At 30.0% G+C, this 14,442-nt stretch overlaps 1 protein-coding gene across 4 annotated transcripts in view; it reads right to left on the bottom strand.

Annotated features, from left to right (window-relative positions):
* Window positions 1-5,133: 5,133 nt before the first annotated feature.
* LOC135127667 (SCY1-like protein 2) overlaps window positions 5,134-14,442 on the bottom strand; it is a 274,358-nt gene continuing 265,049 nt past the window's right edge. Inside the window, exon 17 of one of the 4 annotated variants that reach the window (XM_064054200.1) lies at window positions 5,134-5,318. In XM_064054200.1, the coding sequence (XP_063910270.1) occupies window positions 5,289-5,318 (30 nt within the window). In that variant the 3' untranslated portion in view covers window positions 5,134-5,288. Of the gene's footprint in view, window positions 6,593-14,442 lie in introns of all 4 variants that reach the window. The other 3 variants (XM_064054197.1, XM_064054199.1, XM_064054198.1) reach the window with 3 other exon arrangements.

Genomic DNA, 14,442 nt, shown 5'->3' with positions numbered 1-14,442 from the left:
GGAGATGTTGAGAAGTGGGAAAATCAAAAATAGATTAGTTAAAAAATCGGAAAATGGAAAATTTAGCAAGTCAAAATTTGAAAAATTGAAAAATAGAAATACTAAGGAAGTGAAAAATCAAAAATCGAGAAATCGAAAAATCTAAAATTTTAAACTTTGAACAATTAAAATATCGCAAAATTGAAAAATCGAAAAATCCAAACATTAAAAAAATAAAAAGATAAAAATTCGAAAAAGTAAAATTTAAAAATCGAAAAATCGAAACTCCTGAATTTATAAAATTAAAAAATTGGATAACTGAAAAATCGAAAATATCGAGAATCGAATCGAAAAGTTGTAAAATTGAGAAGTGGTAGCATAAAACAGTCGAAAAATTGAAAAATCCAAAGTTTAAAAAATGAAAAATTGAAAAACCAGAATTTGAAAAATGGAAATTCGAAATACAAAAAGATTCCAAAACTCAAATATCGAAAAATTGAAAAACAGGAGATACATTGAAGAATCGAAACGCTGAAAAATCACAAAATTGAACGAAATGTCCAAAAACTTGGAAAATTAAAAAATTGAAAAATTGAGAAATCGCAAATTTAAATAATCGAAAAATTGAAAATAATAAAATCTGAAAAATTGAAAAATTGAAGAACTGAATAACTGAAAGATCGAAACTCTGGGAAGTCGCGAAATGGGAATATCAAAAAATAATTATTTGAGATCTCGGAAACTGAAAATTCAGAAACGTCAAAAAATCAAAAAAATAAAAATTCGAAAATCTAAAATTTAAAAATTGAAAACTCGAAAAGAATTGGAGAATTCAAAAATCGGATAACTCAAATATCGAAAAATCGAAAAGCCGAGAAGTAAAAAATCTAAAAATCGACAAATCAAAATATCGAAAAATTCAAAAACTGAGACATCAAAAAATCGAGAAATCAAGAAGTCGAAAAATTGAGAAGCCGAAAAATCGAAAAATTGAGAAACCGAGAGACTGAATAAGTAAAACATCGAACATTCGAATCTCCATGAATCGAGATCTCAAAAAGAAAAATTGAAAATTTAAAAATTCTGAAAATTGAAAAATTATAACGTAGAGGAACTGGAAACTCGAGAAATGAAATATCTAGAATTTTAAAAATCAAAAATTAAAATATCGAAAAGTGGAGAAATTGAGAAATCCAAAGTTTAAAAAAAGAAAAACTGAAAATCTAAAAATAAAAAACCGAAAACATCGATAAGGCAAAATACTAAAAAATCCCACAACTCAAATATCGAAAAACTGAAAAATAGGAGACAGATTGAGGAATCGAAAAACTGAAAAATCACAAAATTGAACGAAATATCCAAAAATTGAGAAATTAAACAATTGAAAAATTGAGAAATCGAAACTCAAAAAAGCAAAGTCGAAAAATCGCAAATTTAAACAATCGAAAAATTGAAGAACTGAAAGATTGAAACTTCGGGAAGTCTGGAAATGGGAAATTAAAAAAATACTTAGATTAATTGAGAAATTCGAAAACTCAAAAGATCGAGAAATCGAGGAGTCGAAAAGTCGAAAAATTGAGAAACCGAAGTAGGACAAAATTGAAAAACCGAGAGACTGAACAATTAACACATCGAAACATCCGAATGTCGATAAATCGAGGTCTCAAAAAATTGAAAAATCGAAAATTTAAAAATTTGGAAAATCGAAAAATTAAAACACAAGAACTGAAAACTCGAGAAATCGGAAAATCTAGAATTTTAAAAATGAAAAATTAAAATATCGAAAAGTTGAAAAATTGAGAAATCGAAATATAAAACAGTCGAAAAATTGAAAAATCCAAATTTAAAAAAAAGAAAAACTGATAATCCAAAATATCAAAAATCGAAAAATACAGAAGTCGAAAAATCGAAGTTGAATTGAAGAAGTGAAAAATCGAAACTTGGAGAAGTCGAGAAGTGGAAAAATCAAAAACCGATTAATTGGGAAATCGGAAAACCGAAAATTTAGCAACGTCAAAATTTGAAAAATTGAAAAATAGAAATACTGAAGAACTGAAAAATCAAAAAATCGAAAAATCGAAAAATCTAAAATTTAAAACATTGAACAATAATTAAAATATCGAAAAGTGGACAAATTGAGGAATCTAAATATAAAACAGTCGAAAAATTGAAAAATCTAAAGTTTAAAAAACGAAAAACTGAAAATCCAAAAAATAAAAAATCGAAAAATCGAAAAGTCGAAGAATCAAAATATTGGGAAATCACAAAACTGAAAGAAATATCCAAAAATTGAGAAATTAGAAAACTGGAAAATTGAGAAATCGAAAAACCAAAAAAAGCGAAATCGAAAAATCGAGAAGTTAAAATTGGGAAAGTTGAAACATCGAAACATCGGAGTTTCGATAAATCGAGATCTCAAATTGGAAAATCGAAAATTTAAATATGTAGACGAACTGATAACTCAAGAAATTGAAAAACCAACAATTTTAAAAATTGAAAAATTAAAGTATCGAAAATTGGAAATGTGAGAAATTGAAATATAAAACAGTTGAAAAATCGAAAAATTGAAAAGTCTAAAAGTAAAAAAAATCGAAAAACCAAGAAATCTAAAAATGGAAACATCGAAAAATTCAAAAACTGAGTAATTGAGAAATCGAAAAATCATAGGATCGAGAAATTGAGGAGTCGAAAGTTAAAAATTGAAAAATTGATGAATCGAGAAATTGAACAATCGAAATATCGAAACATCTGAATTCTATAAATCGAGAAATCAAAAAACTTAAAAATTAAAAAATTAAAAAAATAGAAAAATTGGAAAAGTGAAAATTTAAAGATTCGGAAAATTGAAAAATTTAAATATAGAAGAACCGAAAACTCGAGAAATAGAAAATCCTAGAATTTTAAAAATTGAAAATTAAAACATCGGAAAGCTATAAATCCAAAAAGTAAAAAATCGGGAAATTAAAAAATCCACGAAATATTGAAAAACCCCAAAACTGAAAGAAATATCCAAAAAACTGAGAAATTAAAAAATTGAAAAATTGAGAAATCGAAAAACTAAACAATCAGTTTAAAAAATCTAAAAATTGAAAAGTCAAAAACCTGCAAAAGTGAAAAATTGAAGAAATGAATAAGTGAAAAATCGAAACTTCGGGAAGTCGAGAAATGGGAAAATAAAAAAAGATTACTTCAGAAATTGGAAAAACGAAAATTTAGAAACTGCAAAATTTGAAATAAATTGAAAAATCGAAATATTTAGGAATCGTAAAATTATAGAGGACAACAATTCATTTAAACATCGAAAAATTGGGAAATCGAAAAATAAAAAAAATCAAGCAGTCGAAAATTTTAAGAATGAAAAAATTGAAAAATTGACACATCAACAGTTGAAAAATCGAGAAATCGAAAAGCCGAAAAATCTGAATAGCGTATTTACAAACCATAAATTCACAACTATGCTACTTTTTAACATTTAGATAACATTTATTCGACAAAATTGTAAAATGACATCATTAACTATCTAAGATAAAAACTCAACACGGATTTATAAACCGTAAACGTTACATCATTTCATTGTTGGTGACAAGTTTTCAAATGTGAATTTTGTCATTCGGGAACATTATGTAATTAAAACGTTAAGATGTTCAGGAACTTTGGTCACTTATTCGTTGTAAAGTCCGACCAGATGGTCGAAAGGGGTTAGTTCTTCGTAGTGGATGTGTATTACATCACCTTTAACGACAGTCGACTTATAGACAAATCGCTTAAAGTCGATATTGGCCTGTGTGTCCTCTGGTCTGTAGATCAAACAAGTTCTTGCTAAACAAAGATCTATGAAGTAACTGTTGAAAGTTATTATCGCCCGCCAAAGTATTGTCAGTATCCAGCAGTGAGGGCATTAGATTGCTCTACCTCATCAATGCGGGTGTCCATAATCCCTAAACACTTAGACACAATAAAGTGGACAAGAATCAAAATTTCCTGGTTTGATTACAGAAAATTTTTGAGGTAGTATTTTAAATCAAACAGTGGAGTGATTTTTTTAACAATAATGAATCTTTATTTAATAAATTTATGACGGGGAGATTTTAGATGGGAAGTAATATTTTTTTTACGAACAGATCAACCTGATCCAGTAAGCATTCTGGAAATGACACAAGACGAAACTTGGAAATAAAATATATAAAAATTAACATAACCTTTGTGTCTGTTCACATGATGAAACATGTTTCCGGTTATTTTATTGTTTAAATTAAAATATACACAACAATTGTCACTGGTTGTTGTAAACGACTAATTCTTCTCTAGTTTTTTTTGTTACAAAAATTATCATAGAAGACGTCATATTTGTGACTGATACAAATATACAATTTAAAACAATGTAATAATGGAGGATTATAGTGACGATATGTGTTAGGAATAGAATAATCAGAAATTAGAGGCACTCTACTTACACTCTTATTAACACTTACTTATTACTTATACTTATTTGATTAATAAGGTAACTATTTTTTGTTGTCTCGTTCAATTTTTGTTTTCTGTAATTGTTCGTTTTTTAAGTTAAAAACTCTGCCAAGGACTGTATCTCTAATTTTCCACTAATACTTCTGTTAAAATCATTCGAAGATTATTTACTTTCGAATCTCCACGTAAAAACAGTTTATTGGTTAATTAAGTAATGACGTCGTTGACAGGTTTAAAATCGCTTCTGTATACAAACTCTAGCCCTACTTCCAGAGTTTAAGTAGACAATTCATCTCTTTTGTACCCAACTGAAACACGATTGTTTCAACCCTGCACAATCCAGGGATTAAATATCGATTTCTGCAACAAGTAGTCGGTGCGGTCGGGTAAAAGTTGCCAGCAGATGCCAGCCGAACCGGTGCTTTGAAAGTCATTTCCTGTGGCGCCGCTTTGAATACTGCATATGCATGTGAGGAGTAAGGTAGACAGAATAAATTGTCTTTTAAAGCGAATGTGTGCAGTCTAGACGAATGAAAATTCAAGCAATTTCTTATTATGTTTTAATTTAGATGTGGTGTCCCAGTTCGAATTCAAATTTCGTGTCAAAATTTCAATGAAAATACAAACCTTGTCAATGATTTGTTTATTTCTTACAAGTTACAACGAGTAAATTTTGCATACAATTACTAGGTGGTTGATTTTGCAGCCGTCTGTCTCGGGTTCAAAGTTCAAAAAACGATTATCCGTCTTGTATCCCTCTGTTTCAGCCCTGCACAATCCAGGGATTAAATATCGATTCCTGCAACAAGTAGTCGGTACGGTTGGCTAACAGTTGCTTGCAGATCCTACAAAGCTGAAGTTTTGAGAGTGATTTCCTGTTACAATATTTTAAATTAGTAAGGTCGAAAACAAGGGACTTCTGTGAAAGCGAGTGCATGCATTGTTATAGGACGTGAAATAAAACACCGACACTGAAACATATCACATTTTAATAATCTCTCATTCCCTTTTAACATTTCTGAAACGTCACATTATTGAAATATTTGATATGACACGGCAAATAATGTTTCGCAAAGAATACGAAAGTTAGAATAACGTCGTCTTTTCCTCTCCGCGAATCATTCTTTGCCTTCACAAACCATCAGTATTTTTGTACTTTCTTTTTGATTGTATTTCTGACCTACAAAGTCAACACACATTAGAACTATATCCGAACTATTTACACCGAAAGTAATAAGAAAATGTTCAATATACAAATATGTAATTATTAAGTTGATATGAACAGTCGAGAATTGGCATTTCTTATACATTTAGTGTATTGACATTTCATAGCTTAAAGAATGATTTATAATTGTGCATATACAGATTGTCGAATGGCAAACATGGAATACTTGGTAAATTCGAAAACGCTATACACTTGTCTATTTACATGAATAAACAAATCTTAGATGATCGCGGAGGAAGTCGGCCTTTTCGGGCCTAGGACGAAAAGGCCGCCTTCTCCGAGTGACAACATTGAGCAAATGGCACAACCATCGGAGGGATACAACAAGCTAATCCGACAGGGAATCACAGCAGGATGTAGACAATGACAATGACACGATATAAAGAAAAATCAAGGATGTGACAAGGAGTCTTGATGGTCCTCCTCACACCATCAACCGGTAGAACGGAGAGACCATGCACCCGCTGTCAACCAAACTACTATCGTTTTCTTAGATGGAGAAATATTTTTCACGATATTTATTATCTAGAGGTGTTCTCAATCATTGTAAAAAAATAAATCATTTGACTCCATAACAAAACTGGAAGTGATGCGGTCATTTATGTACAATTAACTCTGTGATGATGATGAACTGCTTAATATATGTGTGGAAAACATCGATACTTATCACCTAGATTCCTGGGCACTTACACTTGGTGGCAACTTTACCTTGCACCTTGCTGACAAAGGGACGTTTTTGCAACAGTGAAGAAACAAAACTCATATCAACATCTATCAGCGAGCATAAAAAAATTGGTGCACCGCTCTTGGGTCTTTTTTCATGCTGTTTGATGCATACGGCAAGAGATTGATGGTTCTGTTGCTCTGTATTCTGTAAATATTTGCAACTGGATCAATGGGCAATTTACCAGTCGAATATTGCACCTGATTCGGAAACAGATAATGTTTATCGTTAGTTGGACGTGGATTTTGCGTGGATCGTTAAAATTAGCTTGTTACTTTTATAGGGGTGCACACATTTAGAACTTTACAATGAAACAATGGGGTGATTCGGTGTGGGTTTTTACACGAGATTTAAATGCGATCTTTGCTCGTTTGGGAATTTTCACATGCATTCGCGTCGCGGGCGAAAATATTTTTACAATATTGAATGAATCTTGAGGAAGAATTACGACAGGCCAATTTTTAAGCGAGTGGTGGTAGAGTGCTCGTATTTACTAAATGTCAGTTTTCGAAAATAAATCAAACGGAGACCGTCGTAGGCTTGGGGAGTTAAAAATAAACATTAGTGTATTGATTTGGAGAGACTGCAGGGAAGCCGAAGCCGCACCGACAACTCCTTAATGATGCTCGTTATTGATGTGACAAACGAAATCATCTTAAGCGGATCGAGTACTTATCGAACTTCTTAACTAGAATACACTGTATAATTTCCGTACTTAGTTTTTAATGTGTTCGTCAAAGCGCGTTGTAGAAACGGGTCCTGGGTGAATATAATATAAACCGTTCGGGATGTTTTTAGACAAACGTGGGGGATGGAATTTTTTCTTGACGTTGGATTAAGTGATTCTTTGATAAAGTGGTTTGTTTGTAATATAGTGTCTTGAGGAAATATGTCGTTTTTAACAATGTAGACAAGTTAGAAAAAGAAACATAGATATGGTAGTTCTTTGTATTTGTCAGTGGCGGTGTGTACAATGAAAATGATGGGGGATAACGTAGTCACTAAAATAGTTTGAAGCTGCGAATGAGTGGTAGGAGATGTGCTCCAATTCTATGTTTCAAACTCAGAACTAGTGGGTATTATTGAGAAACAAAATTACTAATCAACTTTCAGGTTTCAGTTAAATATTTAGTAGTAAATCACCACAAAACTCATGTTATACATTTATGAGGGAGTGTTTAGAAAGTTGGAAATGCTATATGGAAATAATTATGGCGCATTTTTTTCTTTTATAACTTGTTTTCAAACTAGGGGAATGTTTTATAATGGAACAAAAAAATAGAAGAAAATCCATAAAAGAAAATCTGGAGGTATAGAAGAAATCGGTGTTGGACTATGATATACCACTCATTAAACATTCACTGAATAAAAATCTATTGATTAAAAATTAAAACATACGAGGTAAGCGCCAAATATTCTCGGCCTGATATATTTGCGATTGCTCATCGGGAAATTTGTGCAACTCATAGAAGACTAGAGGGTCCCCGCAGTATGTGTGTAAAATTTCAAGCCCTACTGCCCATTAGTTTTGATACATTTGAGGAGTAATCTTTGAAAAATTATGGACTCATCATGCCTGTTTAAAATTGAAAATCGAACGGCAATAAAATTCTTAGCAAAAGATGGAATTGCTCTAAAGGGTATTAAGGGCAGGATGGTTTTTGTGTTTGCTGAAGCTTGTCCTTCACATTTTACTAAAAAAAATGATTACAGTTATTTCGCATGGGGTAAGAAACCCTTGAAGACGAATCAATCTTCCAAAAAAATCATGGCCACAATTTTTTGGGACTGTAAAGGCATGTTGTTGATTAATTTTAAAGGATGAAATACCACTGTCAACGCTACATATTATGGTTACTTATTGCATAAATTAGGAGAACGTATTTGGGAAAAAAGGCCGAGAAAATTAGCAAGAGGCGTTCGATTGCTTCATGACAATGCGCCCGTTCATACCGCATGTCTTTCTCAAGCTGCTATAGGGGCCTGTGACTTCGAGTAACTTGAGCACCCATCCTACAGTACTGACTTAGCTTCGAACGATTATTAACTGTTCTCTAAGTTAAAAAACGACTTGCAGGGAAAACGTTTGGGACGGATAAAGATGTGCAAACGGCAGTACTACATCATTTTAGTGATAAAGATTCAAATAATTTTTTTAAACGGATAGAGCTGTTAGTTGAACGTAGTTTTGAATGTATTGAAGTTAACAGAGACTATGTTGAAATATAAATATTTAATTTTTTTCCATCAGGTCTCTTTCTTTGTTAGGCCGAGAATATTTGGCGCTTACCTCGTATTTGAACTTGAATAAAATTGATTTAATTATATTTACCATAATTCTTTGCAAAAAAATCTCTAAACAATACTTGTAGTATCGGTACATTTTTGGGATCTTTGAAAAATGTAGATACCAAGATTGGTGTGGGATCAAAACACTTTCGGAAATTACCAATTTCTTTTGTTGATTTCGATTTCCAAAAATTTGAGTTTTAATTTTTCGAAAATTCGATTTTTCCAGAATCTCGAAAATTAATAAACTAATGCAGGCTTTGGGATATTTTAAACATTTAAATTTGAAGCAACATAATATTTCGAAAATCTTCTTCCGGGGCCACAGTACTTTTTTGGAACTTTACCATTCTTCCAAAATCACTAAAATAATCTTGGCACCTTTTGGGGTTAACAACTTGATAACAACTGATATTGAAGCAGACTATTTTGAGAATTTTTTTGATCTTCGAAAATTCGTACCGTTTTTCCAGGATCTCTACAATGAATGAAGTAAAGCAAAATTTGTTTGGAAAATAAGACTGGACAAAACTCAAAAAAATAGTCATTCTTGACTGTAATAACTAAAGTAAAGAATGACTATTTTTATTATTATTATTACATATTTAAAATAAAAACTAGAAAAATTGCAAATCAAAAATTGAAAAATCTAAAAATTGAAAAAAAAAATCTTTCGTTCTTCAGAGCCAATAAGAATGCATAATCAAAACGAAATAGGGGTGGGTGGGCGGGGCCACTTTTTACTTTGTTATAAATCTTAGATTCTATCGTTTGTCAAAACAGAATTCAATTCCCATTTTATAGTAAATAAAAAAAGTCAGTGAAATAGAGAAAATAAGTGGGCGGGGCTGAGTTTAGCTTTTTTCTAAAGAGTCTTATAAGGAAGCAATAGCCCCACCCACCCACGCCCTCTTTATTCCAGTGACCATTCTTAATGTTGTTCAGTCTTATGTTAGCAAAACTCCTACCATTTGTCCAGATTTACCAAAATGATAGAAGGCAATTTTTGTAATAATTTAAAAATTTGAATTTTTAAGGATATTTTGAAAATCTTGCGATTATTTTGCTCATTTCGATTTCCACAAATTTTTTAGATTTTTTTTTAAGTTTCTTCCATTTTTCCAAAAGCTCCAAAGTGAATGAAATAAAGTAAATCTTGGAATATTTTAAACTTTTAATTTCAAACAAAATATTTCGAAAATCCTGGTCTGGAAGAGATTCTTTTAGTGATTTTGATTTCGAGATTTTTTTTGGATTTTATTTTGTAAAAAATTCTTACCACTTTTCCAGAATCGCCAAAATTAATGAAATGAAGAAGGCAATTTTGGCATATTTTAAACATTTGAGTTGGAAGCAACATAATCTTTCGAAAATCTTGTTGGAACCACAATATTTTTGAAAGTTTTCATTCTTTTTTTGATTTCTAGCTTCCAGGTTTTTTTCGATTTCATTCCTTTAAAAATATACCTACCATTTTTTAAGAATCATTAAAATGGTTTTAGGCACATTTTTGGGTATTTTAAAAATGTGATACTGAAACAGACTATTTTTGAACATCTGGTCTGGGAGCATAACACTTTCGGAAATTACCAATCGAGATTCTTCTGTGTATTTCGATTTTGGGAAATTTTTTGTTGAATGTATTTCTTCGAAAATTCTTACCGTTTTTGCAGAATCTCTACAATGAATGAAGTAACGAAAATTGTGGAGTGTTTTGAAAATTGGAATTTGAAACAAAATGTTTGGAATGGGACCATAGTCATTTTGATATTTACGGATTTAGCTTCCAGAATTTATTTCATTTAATTTTTTTGAAAATTCCTACCATTTTTCAAAAATCACCAAACTAATATGACAATTTTTGGAATATTTTAAAAAGTTGAATTTAAGGCAGAATATTTTGAAAATCTTGACATTATTTTACTGATTTGCGATTTCTAGAATTTTTTGGGTTTTACTTTTTCGAAACTTTTTTCCATTTGTCCAAAATCTTCAAAATGAGTGAATAAGTATATTTTGGGATGTTTTAAAATTTAAATTTGAAACAAACTATTCCCAAAATCTTCGTCTAGAACGATAGCATATTTGAAAATCATCAAAAGTAATTCTTCCCGTGATTTTTAATTTCGAGATTTTTTTTGGATTTTATTTCTTCAAAAATTTCTACCTTTTTTCCAGAATCTTCAAAATAAATAAAATATGGGAAGTTTGGGATGTTTTAAACATTTGAATTGGAAGCAACATAATATTTCGAAAATCTTGTTCTGGGGCCTCAGTACTTTTGAAAATTTTCATTCTTTTGTTGATTTTAGCTTTTAGAATTTTTTTGATTTCATTTCTTCGAAAATATACCTACCATTTTTCCAAAATCACTAAAATGATCTTAGACACATTTTGGTTTTTTAAACATGTGATATTAAAACAGAATATTTTGGTCTGGAACTAACTTTCGGAAATTTTCAACAGAGATCCTTTTGTTGATTTCTTTTGAAATTTTTTTTTTGAGTGTATTTCTTCGAGAATTCTTACTAGAATCTAGGAATGAATGAAATGAGACAAATTTGACCATATTTTGAAAATGTGACTTTGAAACAAAATATTTGGAAGATATCCATATCCCTTTTGAAATTTTAACAGATTTAGCTTCCCGAATTTTTCTGAAAATTCCTACCATTTTTCCAGAATCACCAAAATAATATAATTTAAAACAGGATATTTTGAAAATCTTGAGATTCTTTTGCTGATTTCGATTTCGCGATTTTTTTTGCGATCTTTGGCACATTTTGGGGTATTATTTAAAAATTTGATATTGAAACATAATATTTGGAAAATCTTGGTCCATAGTTCTTTTGAAAAACACCGAATTTACTTACCAGATTTTTTTTATTTTATTGTTTCAAAAATTCCTACCATTTTTTCAGAACCACCAAAATAATCTAATGCAATTTTTGGAATATTTTAAAAATCTGAATTTGAAACAGAATATTTTGAAAATCTTGAGATTTTTTTGCTGATTTCGATTTCCAGAATTGTTTTGGGTTTTATTTCTTCGAAACTGTCTTCCATCTGTCCAAAATCTCCAAAATGAGTGAAATAAGGTAAATTTTGGGATATTTTGAAATCTAAACTTGAATCAAAATGCTCCGAAAATCTGGGTCTGGAACCGAATGGACGATGATCCAAAGGGATTCTTTTCCTGATTTTGATTTCGAAAATCTTTTTTGGAATTTATTTCTTCAAAAATTCATACCACTTTTCCAGAATCTCCAAAATGAATAAAAACTGGGAAGTTCTGGAACATTTCAAACTGTTGAATTTGAAGCAATGTAATATTTCAAAAATCTTGTTCTAGATCCACACTATTTTTGAAAATTTACATTCTTTTGCTGATTTCGATTTCCAAAAGTTTTTTAAGTTTTATTTATTCGAACATTTGAGGACCTGGGGTGGGCTAGTTAGCATCATGCTTGCCCGCTACACCTTGGGTCGTGGGTTCGATTCCCGCCATGGCTCTGGGTGTAACGTGTATGTCCCGTTCCCCTGTAATTGGGCCTCGGTGCCTGTTGGGGGACGTAATTGAATAAAATAAAAAAATAAAAATAAAACATTTCTTCCGACTTTCCAAAATCTTCAAAATGAATGAAATAAGGTAAATTTAAAACAAAATATTTCGTTTGAAACAAAATATTTTGAAAATTACTGGACTTAATTTGCAGATTTTTTATTTTATTTTTTTTTTTGGAAAATTGTTAGCATCTTTCCATAATCTCCAAAATGAATGAAATAAGGTAACTTTTGGGATGTTTTAAAGTTTAAATATGAAACAAAATATTTCGAAAATCTTGGTCTGGAACCATGGTAGCTTCGAAAATCAAAAGGGATTTTTTTCCTGATTTTGATTTCAAAATTGTTTTTGGATTTTATTTCTTCAAAAATTCCTACCATTTTTCCAGATTCTCCAGAATTAATAAAATAAGGCAATTTTAGGATACTTTAAACATCTGAATTTGAAGCAACATAATATTTCGAAAATTTTGTCTGGTACCATAACACTTTCGGAAATTGCGAATTCTTTTGTTGATTTGAATTTTGAGATTTTTTTTGAGTGTATTTCTTCGAAATTTCTTACCGTTTTTCTAGGATCTCTAGAATGATTGAAATAACGCAAAATTTGGGTTATTTTGAAAATTTGAATTTGAAATAAAATATCTGGAAAATCTAAGTATGGAACCATAGTCCTTTTGAAAATTACCGGATTTAGCTTCGAGATTTTTTTTTAATGTACTTTTTCGAAAATTCGTACCATTTTTTCAAAATCATCAAAGTGATACAAGGCAATTTTAGAAATATTTTAAAATTATCGACAGACATTCTTTTGCTGACTTCCATTTCCAGAATTTTTTGAGTTTTATTTCTTCGAAAATTTCTTCCATCTTTCCAAAATTTCCAAAATGAATATTTTGGGGTATTTTAAAATTTAAATTTGAAACAAAATATTTCGAAAATCTTGGTATGGGACCATAGTTCTTCTGACAAATATCCGATTTAGCTTCCAGAATTTTTTTTATCTTATTTTTTCGAAAATTCCAACCATTTTTCCACAGTGACCAAAATAATATAATGCCATTTTTGGAATATTTTAAAAATCTGAATTTGAAACAGAATATTTTGAGAATCTTGAGATTTTTTTTGCTGTTTTCGATTTTCAGATTTTTTTTTTAGTTTTATTTCTTCGAAAATTTCTTCCATGTTTCCAAAATCTCCAAAATGAATGAAATAAGGTAAATTTTGGGATATTTTGAAATTTAAATTTGAATCAAAATTTTTCGAAAATCTGGGTTCGGAACTGAATCGAAAATCATCAAAAGGGATTCTTTTCCTGATTTTGATTTGGAGAATTTTTTTTGGATTTTATTTCTTCAAAAATTTCCACCATTTTTCCAGAAACTCCAAAATGAATAAAAACTGGGAGGTTCTGGGACATTTCAAACATTTGAATTTGAAGCAACATAATATTTCGAAAATCTTGTTCTGGATCCCCAGTATTTTTGAAAATTTACATTTTTTTGTTGATTTTAGCTTTTTTCGATTTCATTTCTTCGAAAATATACCTACCATTTTTCCAGAATCACTAAAATGATCTTAGTCACGCTTTGGAGTATTTTAAAAATGTGATATTGGAACAGAATATTTTGAAAATATTGGCCTGGAACTATAACACTTTCGGAAATTACCAATAGAGATTCTTTTGTTAATTTAGATTTTGAGAAATTTTCTTTGAGTGTATTTTTCCAGGATATCTAATGAACGAAATAAGGCAAATTTTGGGTTATTTTGAAAATTTGAATTTGAAACCATATGTGTATATGGAAAATCGTGGTATGGGACCATATTTCTTTTGAAAATTACGATATTTAGCGTACAGATTTTTTTTTTATTTTTTAGAAAATTCCTACTATTTTTCCAGAATCCAAAATGATATAAGGCAATTCTTGGAATATTTGAAAAACTTGAATTTGAAACAGAATATTTTTAAAATCTTGAGATTGTTCTGTCGATTTCAGGTTCTAGAATTTTTTTGGGTTTTTATTTCTTCGAAAATTTCTTTCACATTTCTAAAATCTCCAAAATGAATGAAATAAGGCAAATTTTGGGACATTTTAAAATCTAAATTTGAACCAAAATATTTAGAAGATCTTGATCTGGTTTGATGTTGAGATTTTTTTTTATTTTATTTCTACAAAAATTCCTACCATTTTTC

This window comes from Zophobas morio, unplaced genomic scaffold (genome assembly GCF_036711695.1).
Source record: "Zophobas morio isolate AGI-343-1 ecotype UQ-CSIRO unplaced genomic scaffold, CSIRO_AGI_Zmor_V1 ptg000012l, whole genome shotgun sequence".
Lineage (NCBI taxonomy): Eukaryota > Metazoa > Arthropoda > Insecta > Coleoptera > Tenebrionidae > Zophobas > Zophobas morio.
This window is presented reverse-complemented; position numbering and strand designations above follow the sequence as displayed.